Source organism: Ciona robusta, chromosome 7 (assembly GCF_009617815.1).
Source record: "Ciona robusta chromosome 7, ASM961781v2".
Classification (NCBI taxonomy): domain Eukaryota; kingdom Metazoa; phylum Chordata; class Ascidiacea; order Phlebobranchia; family Cionidae; genus Ciona; species Ciona robusta.
Window position 1 is genome coordinate 2581286 of NC_143241.1, and position 25748 is coordinate 2607033.

Consider the following 25748-nt stretch of genomic DNA (forward strand, 5'->3'; position numbering starts at 1 on the left):
GAGTCAAAAACAGAACTATTTTATTGACAAATTTATTGAAAAGAAATTGTCGCAGAATATATATATTTAGATATTGAAATGAGTGTTGCTTATAAATTATGGAGTACAAGTGTTATGAACAAATATTAATATATAATATCTACATGTGTTCATTTACTAACATAACATTATATTATAGGAGTAACAGAAAAACTGGAAAACAGAATCAAATTTTAGAATATGTTATCTGTTAAGGATACTACGTACATTGAACTTTTATAAAAAATTGCAGTCTTAACATGAATTATAAATAATACAGTAAACAAATTATATGAAACGGCACGTTGTAAGCAGAGCTGCTTCACTTGGGTAGGCATACATGCAGCTACAAAGTGTGGACCTCCCTATATTTCCAGATAGGTGCTGTACTATGTCACCAACTGTATTGGAGACTTGAGAAGGCAGATAACATTGCCCTGGAACACAATTTTGGCAAATTTTTATGCTTATGCACCAGGGACACATAAAATAACATTTTTTGTGACTGGCAGTTGTTTACATTAGTTTCATGAAATAAAATGACAAAAATTGTATTATGTTTCAAATTTAAATTTTTTCTTTTTAACTGTATATATTTATTTTTAAATAAGGTATTTTGAGCAACTGAGTTTTAAATCCTAACTAGGTTCACTGGCGTGTCTGGATATGGGACCCAGCCCATACAGAATAAAACGTTTAAAATCAACAAACACCTGTGGTATGTGAGAAGACGTCTAATCCAAAGCCAGTACATAGTTGGTTGCTCAACATAGATATCATGTTTACTTGCGTCAGCTCCCCAGTAATTCTTGGCACCAGGTTACCAGGTAACAGCCCTGCCATGCTCTGTAGAATTCACAGGTATAATCAGTGGCGCAGCCCCCAAAAAAATAAGGGGGGAGGGGGTTTACCCAAAAAATTTTCACAAAAAACTTTTTTTAATTTTTTTTCTAATTATTTTTTTAATTTTTGGTTTAATATCGCGACCCCCTAAACCCCCCTGGCTGCGCCACTGGATATAATAAATGAAAAAGTTGGATAAATGATGGCACCAGAAGTTATATTATCAGTGTGCTCATTATTTACACCTAACGCTTGATTGTGATTTACCAGGTGTGTAACTTTAACAACTGTTGTTTTATCGGTATATCCTGTCTTTTCCTTTAAAATATTTCTAAATCTTCCCTACCGTAGTCGAAGAAACGAATAAAAGTAATTGTTATATAAAAATATTATAACTTTGTCAGTGGTATTTTTTTGTACGGATGCAATTTGAACAACCAATTGGTGATAAATAGGATAAAAAGATTGCTGTTAATTGTCTTGGCAAAGGGTCCACTTGACACAATGTTAGCAGCACCAAGGTTTTAACCATACATTGTTTGGTAATAAGGTTCTCTAATCACTGTGTTAAAGCGTTAAATTGCATTGCAATATTACGATTGTGTATCTCGAATAACCATCACCTGTTTCATTGTTTCTGGCGCAACAATAACAACAGAAGTTGCAACTCCTTTGTGGCAATCATGGAAGTTTTCTGCAATAAATTTTAGGGCAGATACTGTTGAAGAACTGTCATAAGATGGTCCTGTAAATTGCATCTGCGAGATTGAGGTCTCTAGATCAGATAAATCTGTCGTCGATACTCTTCCATTAATAGTCCGAATGTAAGGTGGGTAGAATTCATCGTTGGCTCCATATGTGACTAACGTGACTTCAACCTGTTTAAAACAATCTGTTACTTCTGCTACCAAGCATAAGATAATGTAGTATTTTTTAGTATGATATAAAAACAATAATTTGATCCCAAAACTGGGCAAAACTTTATCAAGGTTTATACTTTAAACAAGAAAAAAATCTAAATAAATATTCACAGAAACAGACAATCAGTGCATATATTGATAAAATATTTGTAAAGTTAACTATATAATATATATAAAGTCTAAAACATATATTTTACATTTTCCATTCCTTCAATAGCTTGTTGTACTATTTTACGAAGTATAACTTTTGGATTCATGGCCACAGTATCGTTGCTCATTGATATTGCAACGATAACTCTTGGTTTAGTTAACTCAGATGAAACAGGATCTTCCATTCCACAAGTTGCTGTAAAACAAAACAAAAAAGACAAAAATTATGTTTTCACTAAAAAAAAACTGATTTACTTTTCAATTAAATTATTAAAATCATATTTCTGTGCATGTGCTTTTTTCACATTGCATTTTAATTTGTTTTGGTTAGTTTATTAATTGTAATTTATCATGAGTTTTTTGTTTGTAGAGTAAATAGCCATCCTGGTTGGCTGGCTGGTAAAGGATTGTCCCTTTTGTTTGGATTTCGCTGCCGCATGCAGAACTCGGTAATGGGTTTGCATACGACTTCGCAAGCGAATTAGCATGCCGGATACTGTGTACAGCCACCTTAACTCTCTCAAAGTCTTTTGGAACCCATTTTTATTCAGGGCCATTTTAACAACTGTCACTTTGTTGTTGATTCCTTTCTCTTTGTTGCTTTAAATATTTATGGTATTTGTTATCAAAAACAGGCAAATAAAACTATTTAAAGCAAACGTTATAAACTTGGGGTAATAACCAACACCTTTTAAAATATTTTATCCTTACTGTATATCAATTCAATATGACCTTAGTTATTGTAGTCAAAAAGATAAATAAAAATTATGTTGCGTGATACTGTACTCACTGCAGTAGCTGTATTTATTAATGGGAAACCCCTTATACTGTAAGTCAGCAACCAGCATGTTAGTATATTTGCAAGTATCCTCCCTAGTTGTGGCTTTGGATGAACAAGCTTCTAGATATGCATTGTACAGAGATGTAGATACTGCTGGTATGTTCTGGAACCTTGCTAAGACACTTTCACAAAGAATGTAGTTCGCTGATTGTGGATCAACAAATGGGATAATATCCTGGGGATTTAAATTAAGTAATTGAATGAATGAATGAATGTAACTTACTTTATCCTCGCGTGGCCGGAAAATGACAGTCGTTATCACAAGGGTTTAACACCTTGTGCCAGCTTACGAGTTACCATGTATGTTACTTTGTGGGTGATTATTTTTTCTGGATTTTTTCATTTTCTTTATGTATGGCTGATAATTTGGACAACCCATTAGTGACCACTGGGTTGGAGCAATTGTCGTTAAGTGTCTTGCCCAAGGACACATACGCCCACAATGGTAGCAGCGACGAGCCTTGAACCCATTACCTAATGGTTACAGGCAGGCGCGCTAACCACTACGCCACGGCGCCGGACTGGAATTATAATGTTATTCTTGGTGATGTAAGAACCCAAGTTTTACCAGATGTGCTTTTATTATTTAAAAGTCAAATTCACTGAAAATTGTTTAACTATATATTTCAAAGAAATCATTAAAAATTCTTTCATTATTTAAAAATAAAATTCACTGAAAAATCTTTATTAAGTTAAATTCAAACCTAAATTTTTAATAGGGGTTTTTAAACATTTTAAAGAACAAATCCCTAGAACGTTTGGATATATTTGCGGCAAGCTAAAACTGAAACAAAAGTAAAACCTGCAAAAATTTAGAATACCACAATATTTAAGAAACCTCTTACTTAAACCAAAAAATCAAACTTTAATATTTATATTACAGCAAAAATGTACAAATATATAAAAATAAACCTCAGGTGTGAATTGGCACTCGGGGTGTCCAGTGATTTCGAATGCGTTTAAAAAAGTTTCCTCATTCTGTGCATCAGTATTATCCGGTAAACCACGCGAATGAACAGGTCCACTTGCTTCAGGCTTCCCAACAAGACCGCGCAAGATTGTGTCCGTATGTTTGTTGATCTGTGATTAATATATATATGTATTTTAACAAAAACCAATGCCAGGACAAAGTGGTCAGCTTTCCAACACAGAGGTTCAAGGTGAAAAAAAACACATATAGTATGGTGGGGAAAGATAGGACCTTTTTCATTTTCTCGTCCTATTTTGGTGGTAAACAAGGGACATTCTAAGCATTATAAAACCGTATCCCCACGACTCCCATCGACCGTTGTTAATTTTTGTTTAAAACACGATCAAAATATTTGGATATTATATTCTAAGGGTGTCCTATCTCCCCCCTCCCTACTATTTTATAGGTTTTAAAATTCACCCACCACAAAAGATTAATAAGTGTCATTAGTTATTCATTTCCTCGTTCTAAGTCCACTTTAAAAGTAGTGTAATATAGTTGTTGCATATTTTAAAATGATGTTTGCTTTTTAATACCATTTAGAATGAATTCTATTACCTTCATGCTAGCAAAGATAGTTGCAAAGTCATTTTCTTGATCAAACGTCATTCTCATTGTTGTCATTGAGCTTTCACAGTTAATGCTACCAAGTCCATCTCTTGAACATGTTGCCAGGCCTTGTAGGAATGGAAGATCTAATGGGGTTTTTGTGGTTTCCGACAGCATTTGCCAGATTGATCCTGCCCTGTCTATGAAAATTGTCTCGTTTCCCATACCTGTATAAAAAAAAGAATTATCAGGTTTAGATTCTGAACCAAATTAACTTAAACGAAAGTTTGAAAAAAGTATGGGACTAAACTTTTTCAAGCACTTTGTGCCCACTCATGAGTTACCACAAAAGTAAATTTTAATATTTTTGTTTAAATTATTTTCATTTTTTAAGTATAACAAGCACAAAGACAGGGCCACAATGGCTGTTGAACCTAAAACCCATTTCTCTGGTGTCATAAGCCTCAGAGACAAGCGCTCTAACCCCGTGCCATAGCACGGATTTATAAAAAGCTCTTACCTAAAAATGCATTGTCTGCAGCCAGCATTGCAATTAAATATCCCTCATCAACATCCGTCATTGAAAGCCAGAAACACTCAGGGTTTCTTGGTCGGGGAAAGATATGGAAATGATTGTTGGTTGTGATGAATTGTCCTTGGTCAGGATAAAAGAAACCTACAGCTGTCACTGTGAAAAGTAAATTGAAATCAGAGTTGTGACATAAGCCTTCTATTTCACCATGCATAGTGGATTAATACCCCTTACGCAGTTTTTGTAGGTGGAGACCTATTTTATTTTTTAACTATTTTATTTTTTATTCATTTTTTTACTGTCAGTTTAAACAACCCTATGGTGACCACATTTTTGAAGCAAATGGCATAAATCTAGAGACAACTTGACAATATTTTAGCAGTATTGAGTTTTGAACCTGTATCTTTTATTTAGAAGGCATGCTTTCAATATACTATATTTTAGTTTAAATTTTTAAGTTTATTTTGTAAGTTGTTCTAGTTTCTAAATATCCGAACCTACTAACCTGTGGTTGTATCAGTTAAGTTATTCATAAGCAATGAAGGAATTTGTTGAAGTGGTAATGTATTAAGGAAGGCAGATGGTGATACAGCAAGTGGGTTTTCAAGCAACTGCTCAAGCAAGAACTCTCCATCATAAATTGCCTGAAATAAATATTTTGTTATTTTAACAAAATAAAATTTTGGGGTTTGGAAAATACTAAATAGGTCAAGTTTAGTCTAAATTCCAGGACCCATGTTATGCCTTAATGTTGTCCTCACTAATTTCATAGAAATACGAAAGCTTATCGTGTTTCATTTATTATCAATTACAAATAATCTATTCCTTTACAATTTGTCTCCGCAATTGTTTTCCATTATTTATATCCTCATAACTCAGTGAACACACGTGTGCGCTTTTTCATGTAACCTTGCGTGTTTTTGCGTTGCTTATCTATTTACTTTTATATTGTCCATTTCTAACTGTTTTTATTTAAATAAAGGTTTATATAAAAACAACAGTTAGAAACACTATCTCTCTCCGCTTCAGTGGTATGCAAACATTTTTAGTCGGCGCTCGGCATAGTGGTTAGCGTGCCTGCCTGTAAGCCAGAAGTAATGGGTTCAAGGTTCGACGTTGCTACTATTGTGGGCAAACGTATCCTTGGGAAAGACACTTAACGGCAATTGCTCCAACCCAGTGGTCACTAATGGGTTGTCCAAATTATCGGCAATACATAAAAAAATGAAAAAATCAAAAAAAAAATAATAATTACCCACAAAGTAACATACATGGTAACTCGTAAGCTGGCACCAGGTGTTAAACCCGTGTGATAACGACTGTCGTTTTCCGGCCACGCGAGGATAAAGTAAGTTACATTCATTCATTCAAACAAGTTTTCCTGTAAATCCTAAATTGAAGACAACCAGCACTAACCACATTAATAGAGATGTAACTAATGGATAATAGGCACATATATTTTCCTATAAATCAAAGTGAAAATTAGTAAATATTTTAAACTTGTAACTTTAAACCCAACCAAAATGAATGAATGAATGTAACTTACTTTATCCGGCCGAAAAACACCAGTGGTTATCACAGGGGTTTAACACCTCGTGCCAGCTTACGAGTTACCATTTATGTTACTTTGTAGGTGATTATTTTTGGGGGATTTTTTTTATGTATGGCTAATAATTTGGACAACCCATTAGTGACCACTGGGTTGGAGCAATTGTCGTTAAGTGTCTTGCCCAAGGACACATACGCCCACAATGGTAGCAGCGACTAGACTTGAACCCATTACCTCTGGGTTACAGGCAGGCGTGCTAACCACTATGCCACGTCTTAGAACCCAGTACTGACTATTTGTATAATTTTAAATTTAAACACTCTAGAAATAGTTTGAAGCCTAGAATCTATTAACATGAATCAGTAGAGGTGTAACTACTGAATAAAAACTGCTAACTTTTATTACAAATAAAAAAGGCACACAAATAAAAGTCACAAATAAAAGTTACTGAATATTTTACCTTGAATATTATTCTCAAAGTTTGTTTAACTGGAGTAAGATCATAGAAACGTGGTTCTGAACCATGCTGTAGTTGACTGCCAAGGTAATGGGTAATCTAAAAAATAGTGTTGTATTATTTTTTTCAACAAGAATATTATCCATAGTGTTTAGTGATCATTGTTCTGCCTTTAATTTCCACATGTTAGTTATTTCAATTTAAAGAGAATAATGGTGTAAAAGGTAAAGTCCGTATACCACGAGTGTTCTGTTTTTTCAGCTAGTGCCCCTTACAAGTTACCACATATATAACTTTGTAGGCGATTATTTGCCAACAGTGGTAACTGTAACCTGATTAGGATATCGTAGCATAGATCAGCAAAGTTATGCATTTTTCTTTAATATGATCTAATATTTTGATATGATCAAATTAAAAATCAAAAATAATGATATGTTATGCTACATACCATCATTACATTATCTTCCAATTGCCTCAATTGCTCAACCCATACTCCAGTCTCTGGCAAGCTGATTTGTCCTCGTAAAACCGAGCCAATTACATCTTGAACACTTTTTCCTAACTCTCTGAGGTTCATCTCAGAAAGAGTGTCTTTGTAAACTGTAACTGATAAACTGTTTGTAAAATGTATGAACTATCCTTATTATTTACGTTTCTTCATTTTTAGAACAGTGGTTCTTTATCATAAAATTATTTTGCAGAAAGATTTTCTTTCAATAATTTGATTAAAAAATGGTTTTTACTTGTTTAAAAAACAAGAACGAAAGCTTTATTCTACTAGTTTAAGAAAGTATATTGCGGCAATTGCTCCAACCCAGTGGTCACTAATGGGTAGTCCAAATTAGGTGTATGAACACATATGTTATAACGATTGTTGTTTTCCAGCCAGGCGAGGATAAAGTTACAATCAATCAAATTGTAAAACTTTATCAATCAAAAAATGTTCAAGAGAACCAATGTTATAGCTAATACAAACCAGCCACTGCTTCTGGCATGACATTGAGAGCGGTGTAATGAGTTGACCACGCTTTATTTATAAAACTGCTGTCAAACGTGGAAACAAACTGCCAGAGTTTAGAAATTGTCTCCATGTTTTCTTTGCCGCTTGCCTGAAATTTCAAACATTTTTTGTTCAAATTGAAAATTATGGTAACAGAAATAATTGTTTTACCAATTGTTGGGCAGTTTTAGTTGCAATACACTCTGGTTCTTCGCCACAAATTGAAGAAACGAGTTGTAGAAATTCAATTCTATTACGCAGATGTAACTGTGCGTTTAATACACCTATGTTTTGTCCACCGTATGGCACTAGAGACAATGCAGGATATGAAGAATATGCAGTTACATCATACGTTGGGTTTTCAAAAGAAAGTGAACTTGGATTCAATGTACGCTGAACGGCAGTTACATTTCCAAATCCATGTTTGTTCTGCACTGGTGTTTCAATGCCTGACATTAAGCTGTAAGTGGAGTCTCTGCCCAATTTAAGTATTTTCAAGCTTTGAGGAGTTGTTTTTGCCATCAAGGACCCGGATTCATAATAGTTCATCATTTCTGGTTTATGTACATGTATGCCAAATATTAAGTTCCTAGTTTTTTCTGTGTCATCTTCTGCCTTTGAGTACGTTAGATTTGTAGTTATGTTGTAGTCTAAAACATTGTTATGGTCACAAGTTGAACCCGCGAGTAATTGATAAGATTCGGTCTGGTCATGGCTCCAAACCAACTGAACTTCTTCAAAGCATTTGTAAACTCCTAACCACGGCTTATGTGTGAGCATTATGCTTGAGGGGGAGAGTTTTAACGTGATATTGTCTGAAATATGTGAGACACCATTCTCATTCATTACTAAGGCAAGTAATTTTGGACTAAGTAATGTTGCTAGAACACTGGGGTGGCTGTGGCAAGTTAAAGCTGCTGAAACATGGTTACTTTTCACGACTAAACTTGCAGAACCAGATACAGCTAATGATTTAACCTCCATTCCAAAGCAGTAGTTGCAAAGTTGATGGGATGATAGTTTAACATATGATTTAAACTGCTTTACTAAAGCAAACATAGTAGCATTGACTTGACCCTTGCCAGTAATGTCCACATCAAACCCATAAGTTTCTGTCAATGGTTGGTCAGGAGAAATACGAACCGCATGATGATCCGTTGTCCTCACAGTGTTTATTGTGATGCGTTCTCTTGGTAAAAGAAGGTGACTTTTTACTGCAACATTTCCAACAGAACTGGAGTTCACTGACCACTGACCTGGATAAGTTATTATTAAAGTTTATGAATTACAGAATTAAGTGCTATGGAATACCGAACTGACAAAAGTCAAGTTTAATAAATTGTATTCTGTTACATTTTGAGATTTAATCATGTATTGTAGTTTCTTTTGTTAAATACTTAATTAGGTATTTTTGTCGCCGTGGCAAAGTGGTTAGTGCGCCTGCCTGTAACCCAGAGGTAATGGATTCAAGGCTTGACGCTGCTACCACTGTGTGCGTATGTGTGCTAGGGCAAGACACTTAACGGCAATTGCTCCTACCCAGTGGCCACTAATGGGTTGTCCAAATTATCAGCCATACATAAAAAAATAAAAAAATCCCCCAAAAAATAATCACCCACAAAGTAACATATATGGTAACTCGTAAGCTGGCACGAGGTGGTAAACCCGTGTGATAACGACTTTCGTTTTCCGGCCACGGGAGGATAAATAAGTTACATTCATTAATGACGTTCTTTTTGCTTTGACATATTTTATTTAAATGGCATTATCAGTATCTTATTTAAATTTATTTTTTGGAAACTTTTATTTCTTATTATTTCTACTTAATACTTGTTTACTGCCAAATAAGAACCTACTCAATATATTAATATAGGTTTTGATTGTTATTCATACAAGATAGTATAAAGACAGAACAAAAATGTTGTCACAAAACCACTAAACACTCTGTAAAAATACACTTTATTGGTATATAAAAACCTAACAATACTGCCATTTTTTGGATTTTTTTGGAACAACTATTAGCACTATCATTTTTTGGGATTTTTGTTGAACAATTTATCGGTATTATACCTTGGAAAAACTGTGTTGTAACTGAAGCCGTCCAGTCGTAATCTCCATAAATATTCCCACCAGTTAACATCATACGTGAGTCAATAAAAGGAATTCTATCTGTGCTTCTTTTTGGCTGCATTTCAAACAGAACTGTTTTTCTGAAAACGCTTGGAGATGCATTGGGATTGGAAAACCAAGTCGAATAAAGAGATATTGTCTCAAAAGAACCTAAAAACATATCGTTGTCCGTATTCTTGACTGTTATGTTGAAATTTCGACCCGTATCTCCATTTTCAACAATATTTTTCGCTGACCAAATCACAGTGAACAGTGGGGAAGATTCTCTGTGATATACACCAGGATACATCTGCATTGAAAGTTTACAGATCAAAACATATTTTGTACCTTAAAAAAAGTATTTAGTGCAAAAATCATTTGTTACACTATATATAAAAAATCGTAGCAACAGTATAACAATAGCAGAATAATTAGACATGGGCCAAATCTGGCCTACAAACTAAGGTTTTGGGTATTTTCCTGTTTTTTTTTTCAATATGAATTGGTCAAATATATTTTTTTTATGATCCCACAAAGCACCATATACATCAAAACAACCAGTGTTGTCAACTTTTATAAACTTACATTAAAAACTGATCTATAGTCGTTGAATTCATTCACTTTAGGTATATGGCCGATCATTGTCATTTTAACCGTGTCATAACTTCTAAAAACACCTTCAACATCAAACGCTGGCAGGCGACCTGCCTGACCACCATCCTGTAGAAAAATATCAACATTGTTACACTGTTATTAAAACTGTTCAATAGTTCTAATAAATATGCCATTACTGCCACACATGATAAAAGTCAGATTAAGCACATTTTGCAATTTATCTTTTGAATTGAAATTTTCGGGGTAACAGGCCAACTATTACATTGTTACTCATACCTTTCCCAACAATTTAAAGTCAACCCACAAAGTAACATACATGGTAACTCGCAAACTGGCACGAGGTGTATGAACAACTGTGTTATAACGACTATCGCTTTCTGGCAACGCAAGGATAAAGCAAGTTCCATTCATTACATACAATAATTCAAACTTTGTATTTTTTTAAACCTACAGTAATTTAGCGATCATGCCAACTGTTACATATACCGTCCCAACAATTCAAAGTAAATAATTCAGATACTTAACAGTTGCCGACAGGCATGTTATCAGTCTAAGAAGCTCTTCTTACAATTGATATAACGTGAAAGTAACTTATTTATCCTATCATGGTGGGGCAACGGAAGTCGTTATAACATGGTTTTCTGTTCCACACTTTGTTTTTGTCACTATATTTGGACTTTTGGTTATTTTAGAATTTTTTCTGATTTCTTTTATTTCTTCTAATGTGGGAAAAATTCTCTCACCTGTGCCATTACTTGCTGAAAAGTTTCTTGTTCCTCAGTTCTTTTAAAAAACAAAGTCAGCTGCGTAGTTGGTACCATCCCAGTAGTTCTGTTGCAGCTTGAAAATAAACTTTCAAGTTTTGCAGTTCTGCTGTTCATGTTAACAAGCAGATTACAATTCATCAACCAAACTCTGTCAGTGCCTCTTTTTTTCTCAAATCTAACTTCATGCAAAGCAGGGATGTAGTTCAGACTGAATGTAGATAGAGGTCCGTTTTCCTACAAAAAGTATAAAATTCTGCTGTTATTTCTACATTTAACTTATTTTTTTTTGATAACTAATCTTACAGCACAAAAAATCAATATAGACTTATTGTGATACAAGATCAGTTGAAAAATAAAAACTTTATGCTTTAATTTCTAAGAGGCATTCTATATTTTTCCACAACTTAACAGTTATTATAATACAGGTGTTCTGTTTCACACACCTCGTGTGCTTACAAGTTACCACAAATGTAACTTTGTAGGTGATTACTTTTTCAATGTTTTTAATATATGACCGACATTTCACAATCTATAAGTGATCACTGGGTTGAAGCAATTGCTGTTAAAACTAGCATTATCTGGGTTAAAAGCAGACATTCTTACCAGTGTGCTAGATGAACAACATTAATATACAACATATACTAATGCTCAAAGTGATAAAAATTTTATTTCAATTTTACAGCTTAAAACAATAAAAATTTTTTTTAATTTTATAGCCCCGAACGAGAAACAAATTATTTTAATTTTGTAGCTCAAAACGATAAAAATTTTATAGCTTAAAACAATAAAAAAAATTATATTGCATTTATTTGTTACTATTCTACTCATATTCTCACCGTTACATGAACACCCACTGAAGGTAACAATTGGTTGTTAACTTCTGTCATCATCGGCCCCCACTTTATTGTCATGTCTTGTTTTCTCAATGAATGGGATTTGAAAAGATACTCAATGTTTAGTAAGGATTTGCTGCATCTCTGTAAAATGTTCTATTTTGGTTCGTGGCATTGAATGAAAAACTGTAACTTACTTTATCATCGTGTGGCCAGAAAACTACAGTTGTTATAACACGGGTGTTCATACACCTCGTGCCAGCGAGGTTACGAGTTACCATGTATGTTACTTTGTGGATGATTATTTTTTTGGATATTTTTATGTACAGACCACTGGGTTGGAGCAGTTGCCGTTAAGTGTCTTGCCCAAGGACACATACGCCCACAATGGTAGCAGCGACGAGCCTTGTACCCATTATTCCTGGGTTAGAGACAGGCGCGCTAACCACTTTGCCACGACGCCGCATTATAATGCGATAACGGAGGTCAAATTAGTTGGAAAAATAAAGACAAAAAGTAATGGTAAAATAAGAGCTAAAACACTATCAATGAAAAATATTAAACTGTGGCCATAATTCCTTTAGAATGTATTTTACATTATTCAAGGGTGTAAAAGGTATTCTTTATGTTAATTTTTTTAAAGCCTTTATTAATATTGGGGTCGTTTCGTAAAATTCAGATGCAATCCATATAAAGAATAACACATATCAAACTTAAGGAATGTGGCTGGTTTACCAGAGTGATATTTCTACTCTAATATTAAACCATGTTCTTAAGATTTTAAAGGAAAATTATAATTAAATGGATAAAATATATTTTCTCTTACCCTGGCATAAACACCAAAATCGTTGAATATGGTGGAATAAACACATCTTCTTGTACTTCCATCTGTTACATTGGTTGCCCACTTAGATGGGGAAGGAAACACCCTTTTATAAAAACAAGGCATAAACGCTAAACCTTTTATAATATCTCTTTTAGTTAAAGAACAAAATTAGCATATGAAATCGGGAATATAAAAGAAAATTGACCCATATGAAAAATTAAAAAAAAAACAGTCATACACAGACATAATAAATGAAAAAAAACATCTGAATAAAAGTAACTTGTTTGTCCTTGTGTGGGGCGGGAAAATAGCATTTATTTTATACCACAAGTGTTTTTTTTATAAATCTTGTGCAGTACCATCTATGTAATTTTGTGGGTGAATAAGTTTTGTTTTTTTATTTAATGTATGTGTGACTGAATTTGGACAACCTATAAGAGACTGGGATAAAGCAATGAATGTTAGGCTTCAAGGTAAGCTATTGTTTTAAGCAGTCAACGCTTTGATATATTAATAACTCTATTCGTCTCTTCGATTACGGTAGCAAAGGGTTTGAAATATTTCAAACGAAAAAACAGGATATATCAACAAAACAACAGTTGTAAGAACACGCTTACAGTTAAAAACATAATTACATTTAGTGGGAAGAAAATAAGCCTGGTCGCTACATATAAAAATATCTAGAATTCACATACTGAGAAATGTTATTACCTTGCTTTAATGATTGTTTTGGGAAATGTGCTCTTTATCCTAATTTCTCTTGGTTTAAAATTTATCTCCGACAACCCAACAAAAGTCGTGTTTGAAAATAGTTTGAGATGTAAAGCTGATCCACATGAAGTGCTACGTGGAAATTCTATTCTACGTTCCAATGAAATTCTTGTATGCACCCTGAGAAATATAATAACGTTTTTATGGAGTACAGAAATTAATGGAAAAAAATACTATTTATTTGAAAGTTAGAGAAATGACATATTTTTCATATTTAAAATAAAAATTTGTTAAATTAAGTTTACTTTTTTGCAAATATTTTTATGATTTTGTTTAATGTATTGCATTTTTTTATAAAATTTTTACTTTTTTGGTAAATTTTTATATTTTTATTCAATATGTATTTAAATAAAACAAAAGATTTTTAATCTTAACAATAAATGTTTCTTACATTGGACTTAATAGGTTTGATTTTACGGAGCCTCGTCCAGTGTAATAAAGTTTCTTAATTTCCACCATTACATCAGCAGTAATGTGCGCCAGAAATGAGACATCTATGTTTGTTATAACAGGAATTCCAATCGAAGTCGGAATGGCTGATTCAAAATGGACTGGATTTCCCATTAGCATCTGGTTGATGTCCATACCACTTTCAAGCTTTTCAAACAGCTGTATTAGAAGGAATGGTATATTTATATCAGAGTTTTTAAACTATGTAATAAGGCACGGTGGTAGTGAAGAGTTCCGCCTCCCCACCTTATTTGCTAACCACTAACCCCTAACCACTATAACCACTAACTACTAACCCCTATAACCACTAACTACTAACCCCTATAACCACTAACTACTAACCCCTATAACCCCTAACCCCTAACCCCTAACCCCTAACCCCTAACCCCTAACCCCTAACCACTAACCACTAACCACTAACCACTAACCACTAACCCCTAACCCCTAACCCCTAACCCCTAACCCCTAACCCCTAACCCCTAACCCCTAACCCCTAACCCCTAACCCCTAACCCCTAACCCCTAACCCCTAACCCCTAACCCCTAACCCCTAACCCCTAACCCCTAACCACTAACCCCTAACCCCTAACCCCTAACCCCTAACCCTAACCACTAACCACTAACCACTAACCACTAACCACTAACCACTAACCACTAACCACTAACCACTAACCACTAACCACTAACCACTAACCACTAACCACTAACCACTAACCACTAACCACTAACCACTAACCACTAACCACTAACCACTAACCACTAACCACTAACCACTAACCACTAACCACTAACCACTAACCACTAACCACTAACCACTAACCACTAACCACTAACCACTAACCACTAACCACTAACCACTAACCACTAACCACTAACCACTAACCACTAACCACTAACCACTAACCACTAACCACTAACCACTAACCACTAACCACTAACCACTAACCACTAACCACTAACCACTAACCACTAACCACTAACCACTAACCCCCAACCCCTAACCACTAACCCCTAACCCCTAACCCCTATAACCACTAACTACTAACCCCTATTACCACTAACCCCCTAACCATCAACACCTAACCCCTTAACCTAGGGGTCCAACATAAATAAGGTGGTGGGGGGGATTCTTCACTAGCACCAATTGGGCAATGCCTGTAGACAACTTAAAAAATAGAAAAAAACTTAGGCGTGTATTTAGACAATTTAAAAATTTAAATTCGTGCAATCTTAACACATTTTAATAGTTTGGAAAATTTTTAAATATGGCTTTTCATGAATCTGTTGCTGCATACAGATTTATGAAATCCAAGCGTATATTTAAATATGTTTAAAATTTGCTATGAATATTTAAAATTTAAATTAAATAGGAAAAAAACAGTGTCAATATCTACACTATCTAACAAAAAATCATTTTAAATTACTATTTTTTACCCCAAATAGGCAACCTTCTTAGGCAAGAAGAAAACCAGTAATTACAATTGTCCACCAAAGAAATAGTGAATTCTTACTCTTAAAAGTTGTTTAATGCTAAGTTTCTCCACTTGTGGAACCTCAGCTAATGATGACAAGTCAGTGTCAACTCCCAGAACCTTTAGTTTCATCATTGGCGTATTTTGTGTTTGAAGAAGTGTCCTTGCAATACGATACTGGGAAAAATTAAAAACATATTAATATAAAAGTTATATTTTTTTAATATAAATATAGTAACACTAGAAGTTGTGTATTTTAATTTTTCGAAATATATCTATAAATTTTCAAAAAAATAACCCGGCCGAAAATATTTTTTAAACTAAAGTTTTGTTTTCCATACTGCTTTGTTGGGTTATAGGATTTTTTTAGCAGAAGATCTGTTTATAAGAAGTACAAATGCCATGCAACACCAGCAGTGGAATAAAAGATAACATGCTTAGAAACATGTTATAAAAAACTATGTATGTTAACTACATCTTTACAATGTAAGTTACATGTTTAGCAATTGATTTTTAAAATGTTAATTACGTGCTCATCCATTAGAGCCATGCTCTTTTGTTTTCATATTTACCTGCTCTGTTATCTTATCCATGTTGGTCTGCTGAGTTTGAGACAAAGGTTTAGGTTTGACCAACACAGGCTCCAGCCATTTAAACAAAGGAGTGTTCAATAACTCATGCAATGTATCAAGGGGCATCACACCCCCATGGCCAAGCAAAGGTGAGATTATTGACAGCAGCCGTCCTGTGTCAATACTTGCCTCAATAAGGGAAATTTTCTTCTGGTTGATCTGGAAAATATAGAGCATATACTAGGTTGGGGAATGAGACACTTTTTCAGTGTATTTTTAGATCCCATTTGGTAGTAAACAAAAAACATTCAAAGAATTATAAAATTGTATCCTCATGACCCCCATATACTGTTGTTAATTAAAAAAAACTCGATCAGAAGATTTTGATATTTTGTGCTAAAGGTGTCCCGTCTTCCCCCACCCTACTATACATATAAACATGTTTGGACTTTTATCGTGACGTTTATAAATTGATTATTATTTTATGGCGACTTACCTTTTTCGCTGAAATTTTTATGTTTTTGTTGTGTATAAAGCAAGACGCTTTAGACATATTCAACGAATTAAAAAAAAAATTAAAAGTATCAATTCTTGGTAAAAATGGTAACAGTATGCCACAAATCCGTCGTTTCCCAAAAAAATTACAGTTACACGTACTTAGTAAGATATGGCTTCTTTCATTCATATTTTTATGTTTTTTATTTTGTACGAAATTAGACACTTCAATCATATTCAAAGAAATAAATAAATTTATTTTAAAATATCAATTCTTGGTAACAGAAAGCTATATATCAGTGAAATTGCTTTTTCCCAGTCAAAAATTAAAGTCACACTTTCGAAGATATGTGTTATTTTATTCATATTAAGATTTATGAAAAAAGATCATAACAGTATAACTGCAATTTAAATACATTCTATTGAAAAGTTTGACATAATATGATTACCAACCTCAGTGTGGACTTTTATTTCTGCAAAAACAGGGAGAATATCTTTGGAATAAATTTTTAAATCACTCGTGCAGTTTAGTTTCTTATTTATTATTGGAATCACGACTTCTTGTGTTCCAGTATGCTTGAAAATTGTTGCTTTGGTGAATGGTTGGCCACCATTTTCATTCGCCCATTCAATGATTCTTTCTGCGGTGCTGAAAAAAAAAACATCAATGTGTTCGTTAAATTCTTTTATTACACTTGCATATCTTTTAACTTATATTTTTTACAAACAAAGTTTTACAGAAACAAAGTTTGCAGTAAAAAAGTATGAGAAAAAAAGTATCGTAAAACAACAGCTGTTATACTAATACGTGATCTTGTATGTTATCTATACTTTTATAATACAAAATGAACATTAACAAATACAGTCTCTTAAAACAGTGGTAACAAACTTTTTTTGGCGCGACCCTAATTTGAAAAATAACTGCAAACGGTTGTTGTACGCGACCCCATTTTCTGCGAGATTCAGATAAAGTTAATTCAAATAATTTTAAAACACAGACAATTCTTATCAGTCTAAAGATTATACACAACTGCAAAGACTTTCAACAAAAATCCTTTTAAAGGTGGCTGTACACAGTATCCGGCATGCGAATTCGCATGCAAAGTCGTATGCAAACCCATTTCTGAATTCCGCAAGCAGCAGCGAAATCCGGACAAAACGGACTAATTTCAGATACTGTGTACAGCCACCTTAAGAATGTTTTATCAATGTCACTGAATTTATGGTCAGTTGTGGTGACCCGGAATACGTTCAGGCGACCCCATTGAGGGTCGCGACCCACGTGTTGGGGACCACTGTCCTAAAATAACCAAGTATTGTATATATGTTAGGACTTGGGTTCTATGACAGTACCAACTGAAGGACTTGGAAATTAGACTACAGTTGGCTGAGTTGGCCAAAGTAGTAAGGACTTTAAGTAAACTATATTAGAATGAGTGAATTATACTCTAGTCGCAAAATTGGAATTATAAAATGAAATTAACAACACTTACTCATTTGAAATTGAGCTGTGTTGAGAACCAGACATAAAAACTTGTGATTTTAGAAATTGTGCAACTAATTCTCTCAAACCTCTTGGTTGGTTGATGTCTGAAGCTGTAATAAGAGGGTTGATCATTAAACATTTTAAAACAACCCACAAATTTTGATCTATATATATATGAACCACAGATAAAACAACATTCAAATATTATAAAATACTTTACTAAAATTTACACAGCGCAAGTTTAAATGTGTGTATGGCAATGGCACATTTTTTGAACTTAGAATGCTCGCCTCTGAAAAAATAGAAATTCACACACAAATTAATATACATGGTAACTCATAAGCTGGCATAAGGTGTATAAACACCTGTCTTATAAAGACTGTTGTTTTTCGATCACGCAAAGATAAAGTAAGTTACATTTAAGACGATATGTGTTCACAGCTTTATAGTGACGCAACAAACATTGTGGGTGTATGTTCCTTGGACGAGACTGTTACAGCAATTGCTTCAACCCAGTGGTCATTTATGATTTGCCCAAATTGTCAGGCAGTGATATAATCACTAACAAAGTTACATAAGCAGGTACAAAGTATTTAAATAAAACACACATGCTGGCCAGCTGTAAATATGGTATGTTACTTGGTAAACTAAAACATTATCATGTTATACTTACCAACTTCAAATACACTTAACAGTTCAGGGTTGGTGGGCGCATTCATAATTAAAACAAGCAAAGCTGCCATTCGTAGCTCAATGGGTTTATCACTGTTTTCAAACATTTGTCTAAGCTGTGTTCTCACCTGTTCAAAACCAAAAACTGTTGAAAGGTGTGTCCTTGTGAAAGACCTTTTACACACACTTCTACAGCCCAGTGATCACCGATGAGTTAAAAAAAATTTGGCCAAACAAATAACTATCACCCATAAAGTTACAGATTTGGTAACTCATGTATATGAAATATGAAATCCTTTTAATTTTTAAAGTTGTCTTTCCACATTAAGATACAAAAATGTCATTCATATATTCATTCATTTCAAATAAGTAACTTTTTTAATAATAATTTAACTTTTTTTCATGTGTTAATTTTTTTTTAATAATTTGCATTCATTCATTCATTCATGCAGTACACTGTATGTTTCAAATTGTTGCCTGATAAGTTAAATTACCGGTGTAGATGTCATAACATGTTCGTTATTCATTGCTTGTATCGCAGCCAGGGCAATAGATGGTGGTGCATTGGAAGCGCAATCTGATAAGTCTGTCATTGCTTCCGGTAAATCTTGCATAAGAGGGGAAAGAGATTTGATGGCATAAATTGCAATCTTTTCTGATTCATCGTCTAAAATATAAGCAATTTAGCGTGTTTATTTATGTATTAATGTTTGATTTTCAGTGGGCTAGGTAAATTTTTTTTTTTAAGTATAAATATATTTAAATATAAAAATTGGGGCTTTCAAATTCTTTGTGAGGGTTTAAAACTAAACGATGTGTGCACAAAACCCAGGTAAATGGTTATTCTGCTTTAATAAAAAACTGTGAAAATTTTAAACATGACTTTAAAAGTCTATATTTACACATATTTTTGTATATTTTTGCAATTTTTTTTTAACAAGTAATTCTATTTAGGTTTTGAAACTAAATGCTATCTAGTTAGGCATATAAGCAGCAAAAGCGATATGCAAACAGTAAAACCAAGGTGTATCTTTTTTTAATCAAAAGACTTCAGATTGGATTATACAATGTTACATTGCTTGTCTATGCATATTGTAAAGTATCATTACCTAGAGAGGACAGTGCACATTTGTTGGTTACAATGTTATGCAAGAACTCTCGACATTCATCCACTAGCTCAGGTGATGTCAATATAGATGGTGAAGTAATGTGATTGTTCACAAGCTTTCCCAGTGCAAGTACAGTCGAAGAATCCAGAATTTCAGTTGCATAATACTGCAAAAAGTTCTAGTTATAACTTAATTTTGGGCAATATTTTTTTACACATAGTTATCAACAGTATACAAAATGTCCCAAAAAATAATCTTTACTGCAAAACATTATGCAAAAATGAATGCATTTTTTTAAGTGTTAAGGTTATTTGGAATTAATTGCATAAGGCTTACAAATATGCTGCAAATATTAAATTCAAATTTGAAACAATTTTTTTGTTACGAGGTATTAAATTATAAAAATTTGATCTTCCTTTTGTAAATCGGTTTTAAGTACCATTTGTGATGTAACCGCATTAAAACATCTTTAATTTAAAAAAAACTTTTTTTCTGTATTGCAATGCAAATGTATTGACAAATAACCAATGTTTTTACATTTACTAATTCTTATCCTTGCGTTTTATCCTTGTGTTAAAACAACTGTCGTTACTGTTAGTTTCCATCTTTTTACTATGCTAATTTAATATGACATTTGTAAGTGTAATAAAATAATTAAAATATTGTTATATTGTAAACACTGTTAGGACAAATTTACATAGAGTAGGGTGGGGGAAGATAGGACCCCTTTTCATTTTATTTTCCCGTCCCATTTAGCAGTAAACAAAAAAATTCAAAGGATTATACAACTATATCCTTACAGTTCCTATAGACTGGTGTTGCTTGTTTAAAACACGGTCAGGATATTCGGATATTATGTGCTGAAGGTGTCCCATCTTCCCCCACACTACTATATAACAACTTAGAAAAAAGTGTCGACATAATAAAGAAACCCACCAACACACGTTGTACTGTCCCTTCTGTTGGGTGTTTTACACTTGCAAGAATATTTAGCAGCTGTAACTTATGTTCGGGTGGGTAGATGGTTGAAGCTGTAGTTGGTAGCATAGAAGTAAATGCAGTTTGGCATCCAAGGTGTCGACGGCAATCTTCAACATTTTTGCACCATTTTGAATCCATGCAATCATTGAGCAGCAGAATCCATAGTTTCCTTTATGAATGAATGTAACAGATTTATACTTGTGTGGTGGTGCATTGACATAATAGAAGTGTCTTATTTTATAGGGGTTACCAAATGTGTAGCTTTGTGGGTGATCATGTTTGAATATTTTAGGCATGGCTGACAGTTTGTACAACCAATCAGAGACCACTGGATTAGACAAATTGTGGTTAAGCGCCTTGCCCTATGTCACATACACCTCCAAATGTGTCAAACCTTAGAACAATATTCTTTGGTTTAGACCCTAGATGCATGTGCTCTGTCCACTCTGCCGTAGTAAAAAAACTTTAAACTTAAAGAAACATTTCTGTATGGGTGAGGTCTTAAACTAGCACATAACAATTTGCAAGAGTTGGTTTATTACCCATAAAGTTTCAATATGCCTATTTTTAACAGTAATTTTGTTTACAGTAATTGAGGTTGTTTGAATGATGGATATGTTGGTGATAAAGTGTTCCATACTCCCATTATTGTTTGTGCATTCTGGTTAGCCATCCAAAGTTGCATTTTTGTATATTGCATTGTGACGTCTACATCCATTGCATTAAATATCTCATTGAGTGTAGCTGCTGGATCAAATGTGGATTGTGATGTCATAATGCTCTCTGTCCACTGTGGGCTGTAGGTAAGGTCATCACCTTTGTAGTCGCGCTCAAACTGCGCTACAACACCTGGTGGATAAATACAATAAAAGTATCCTATCAATAACTGGATAGTAATGTAGGTCAATTTTACTTCGGTGAGGTTATACAGCAGGACAGGCCACTTGACTTGAGATTTAAGCCTGAATTGTCACATTACCCTAATATTTAGTGACCACTGGGTTAGAGCAAGTGTTATGCCCAATCACACATACACCTATCAGATTAAGGCATCGAACCAGGTATGCTTCAGTTACAATGCAAAGACATAACAACTCAGTTTACGCACCAAAATAATAAAATGGCTTACAAATAAGAATTTTTAAACACTGATGATCCAAGAATTGATAATCTACCATAAAAAAATATAAAGAATTCAGTTAAACCATCGTTTCAACTGCCATATGGTGAAACTTTGTTAAGTTCAATGTTGGGTTGAATAAAATATATGTCTAAATATTAACCAAAATATCAGTTCTCAGAAAACAAGTTATGCCTAATGGCAATCTCAGCCGAGAAATATATTCAAAACGTATATAAATACAAAACAGATTTGATAATGATCGTAATATAACTGACTTGGTGTTAACTTGTCCACTGATCGTGATCTGTATACTCTGTATAACACAAGATCTTGTTTCACTGTAGTTGACATGTGGTTCTGTAATGTATATAATAAATTGTTTTGTTCGGGGTATTTTGGGGGGGAGGGAAGGCTGGGATTTAGGCCAGAATTGCCCCATTATCCCTCGTTTAGTATTTGCTACAAAAGAAGAAGAGTGGGCCATGTGAAAACTGATCCATACTAAAAAATAAAGTTGATTGTATTAAATTGGGATTCAAAGTGTATGCTGCAAAACTTTTACAAAGTAGGTATAAGGTGATGCAAATAATGTAAAGTATGTTTTTAAAAATGTGGTGTGTTGCAAACAAATCAAGAAGATCCAAGTTTGCCATGATCCTTAAAATATAGTAAGACTAAATAAACAAAATCTATGAAAAGGTAACTATTTTAAAGTTAAACTGTGTTAAGCTTGTAAACTGTTTAGAATTCTTTCCTGTAAACGGTTGTTTAAAATAATTTTCTATAAAAAAAAATTCAAATTTGATTTTTGTAAAAAAAATTCAAAAATATTTCTAAAATAATACCACCTGAAGTCCAAACTTCTTTAATATAGGAACCTCATGAGTTTCAAAACACGAAGTTCTAACGATTCTTCTTCCTCTGTATAGTTGATAGTTACAAGTTTGAGTTGCATCAGATGCCCCGAAGTGTTCTTCTAACTGTATAAAGTAAATTGTGTGTTTAATAAGGTAGGCCTATAAAAGTGTGCAAACAAAATACAAAAATAGAATATTAATTTTTCTACATTATTTTTTATTAGGGCTTCAAAATTTCATATATTATATATTTTTTTTAATATGCACTTAACAAATATAAATATATTTCTGTGTAAGAGGGCAATGAAAGTCTTTATAACAAAAGCCCTAATAAAAAAATAATGTAAAAAAATTAATATTATATTTTTGTATTTTGTAAGTCTTTATAACACAGATGTTCTGTTTCTGACATCTTATGCCCGTTTACAAGATATTAATTATAGCGTTTACCATAGCAGGTGTATCAAGTTTAGGAATTGCGTTTTTGTTTTATTATTTATAAATCCAACATGTGAGTAATATAAATACTTGTGATAATTTATATTAACGTACCTGGTTTTGCAACAAGGTAAACAAAGATGAATCGCTCGCTCCTGTTATTCTAAGTGTTGACTTGCCGTTTTGTATCTGCGGCATTTGATGATCCCTTGCTGTTTTGGTAGTGGTAACATTTCTAGCTATTGCTATCCGTGTCTTTGTGTTAACAACAAGTTTGGTGTTGCCATACCCAAATATATTGGTGGTTGGTATCTGAATGAATGGATGAATGAATGTAACTTACTTTATCCTTATATATTAGTGTGGCCAGGGAAACGACAGTCGTTATAACACTGGTGTTTATACACCTCGTGCCAGCTTACGAGTTACCATGTGTGTTACTTTGCCGGTGATTCTGGTAGACATTAAACAATCTGTTTATTATAATTAATTTAACTATGTGAAATAGCTTAATGGGCGAACTCTAGTATATGTTTCCTGGCTTGTTATATACCTTACCCCTTATGGAATAGAATTGCTCAGAAAAATTGTAGTATGGGTACTGTTGTTAAACTTGTTGAAACATCTCTTAATGACTAGGCTTAATTTTTTAAAGCAAATATTGTTGTGTTGAGTGTCTTGTACAGAAAACAGCATTACGGCAGCATGTAGATATGAATGAGTGTAATTTTCTTTATCCTTGCATGGCAGAAAAATATATACACATAGTAGGGTGGGGGCAGATGGAACACCTTTAACACCTATTGTCCAAATAGCCTGATCCATTTTAAAAAATTAACAACGGTCTGTGGAAGTCGTGAGGATACAGTTTTATAAGTCTTTGAATGTTCTTTGTTTACTACCAAATGGAAAGAGAAAACTAAACGAAAAGGTGTTCCCTCTTCCCCCACCCTACCATATATAGCACTATATAATGATACAGTTGCAGTAGACTGCTACAGTGGACCCGAGGTACAGGGCAAAAAAAGGTTGGGGCCTATAACACATATATTCGTGCAAACATGAAATACTTACATCAACAACTTGCCGTAGTGGATATTTGATTCCATTATTCTTATACTTCAAAGACAATGTGGATAAAATTCCTTTTTTAATGTTGGCTACATCTGCAGGTTCGTTTTTATGAAGGAAAATTTTAAGGACCTGAAAAATAAATCACTTTTATATAAAAGGTATTTCAATCGGATAAAAAATAAATATGTCATGAAAGGAATTAGTTTAAAAGGTTTTATGAAGGAAAAAGTAATGTTTATGGTTTTATTAAAGGCACCTTGCTTTGTGCCTGGTTATGGTGAACAAAATGCATATTCATATATTGTATCCCATTCCTACTCCATTAAAAATTGCTACAGATAATGTTAATGAACAAAGTATCACCTCTCCAGCGTTGAAGTGGAAATACACGGGAAACCTTTGTAATGCATAAGCCAATTTCCTTGAGCGTGGTGACAAGTCTTCTGTATTTAACACAATGTCCTTTGAAGACACACCTTCGTGTAGCAAGCAGCCAGACAGCTGCATGCGTGCGGAACATGGTGCGAGGACGTTAAGAATGACACTAACACATCTGTGCAAGGACTAAACAGTTACCATCTATTGTGGTTGTATGTTTCCTGGGGCAAGACAATTAACCGCAATTGCTCCAACCCAGTGGTCACTAATGGGTTGTCAAAATTATCAGCCATACATAACAAATTCAAGGTGTATGAAACAGTACACCCCTGTTTTAACGACTGCCCTTTTTCCGCGACGCGAGGATAAAATAAGTTACATTTATTTATTCATACCATCTTTTTTAACCAATATTTATTTAAGTACTAATAAAAAGTAAAACAACCATTGATCATGTTTCTACAGTTTAATATCAGGGGCGCTACAAATTATGCGAATGTGCACGTTTGTAGGTATTTAGCACATAATCAAAGGAATCTACAAACCAATTTGGGGTTTTACTCATAGGGTAGTTCCCCCTAGCTCATAAAGATGCTATATATTTCGTTTTTAAAAAAATAAACGGCAATCTAATTCATAGCATATTTTTTACCTTAATCTGAATCCAGTTGTGTTTTGATTTGTGTCCGTGTGCTGTATATACCCATCGTAACTGTATCCGTAGTTTCGCCCGCTTTGTAAGCTTTGGACCGCTTTTAGTAGATATGTAGAAAAGCATTTAAAAATGATGCGGTTAAAACCGATTAGTTGTTTAGTATCAGTACTTACGTTGGCAATCGCCCCCTTGGTACGCAATCTTAACGCTTGAGGGAAAACCTGGGTTTCAAATATT

General features: G+C 33.7%; 1 protein-coding gene across 2 annotated transcripts; it reads right to left on the bottom strand.

Annotated features, from left to right (window-relative positions):
• Window positions 1-22: 22 nt before the first annotated feature.
• On the bottom strand, window positions 23-25568 carry LOC149733710 (uncharacterized). 2 transcript variants are annotated; one of them, XM_089881970.1, is made up of 34 exons: window positions 24842-25568; window positions 24479-24607; window positions 23519-23716; window positions 22958-23089; window positions 22385-22466; window positions 21574-21835; window positions 20942-21155; window positions 20006-20171; window positions 19391-19563; window positions 18898-19024; window positions 18232-18334; window positions 17192-17387; window positions 16244-16462; window positions 15711-15848; window positions 14142-14359; window positions 13691-13870; window positions 12980-13082; window positions 12157-12297; window positions 11297-11554; window positions 10524-10658; window positions 9900-10248; window positions 8001-9085; window positions 7806-7938; window positions 7278-7429; window positions 6833-6928; window positions 5329-5467; window positions 4812-4979; window positions 4301-4518; window positions 3685-3852; window positions 2722-2947; window positions 1979-2127; window positions 1485-1739; window positions 732-864; window positions 23-455 (listed from the first exon to the last, which is right to left on the bottom strand). In XM_089881970.1, the coding sequence occupies exons 1-34, from the start codon at window positions 24983-24985 to the stop codon at window positions 307-309; spliced, it is 6738 nt and encodes a 2245-aa protein (XP_089738096.1). In that variant the 5' UTR covers window positions 24986-25568; the 3' UTR covers window positions 23-306. The 2 variants fall into 2 exon arrangements, with proteins under 2 accessions (XP_089738096.1, XP_089738095.1); XM_089881969.1 differs by having other exon boundaries at window positions 7278-7435.
• Between the last annotated feature and the right edge of the window lie 180 nt (window positions 25569-25748).

Coding starts and splice junctions, on each gene's coding strand:
- LOC149733710 (XM_089881969.1), bottom strand. CDS start 24,985: ATGCAGCTGTCTGGCTGCTTGCTACACGAAGGTGTGTCTTCAAAGGAC. Junction 10,659..11,296: donor TTCAGCAAGTAATGGCACAG/GTGAGAGAATTT, acceptor ATTTTTCTACAG/GATGGTGGTCAGGCAGGTCG. Junction 5,468..6,832: donor CTTTGAGAATAATATTCAAG/GTAAAATATTCA, acceptor TATTTATTTCAG/GCAATTTATGATGGAGAGTT.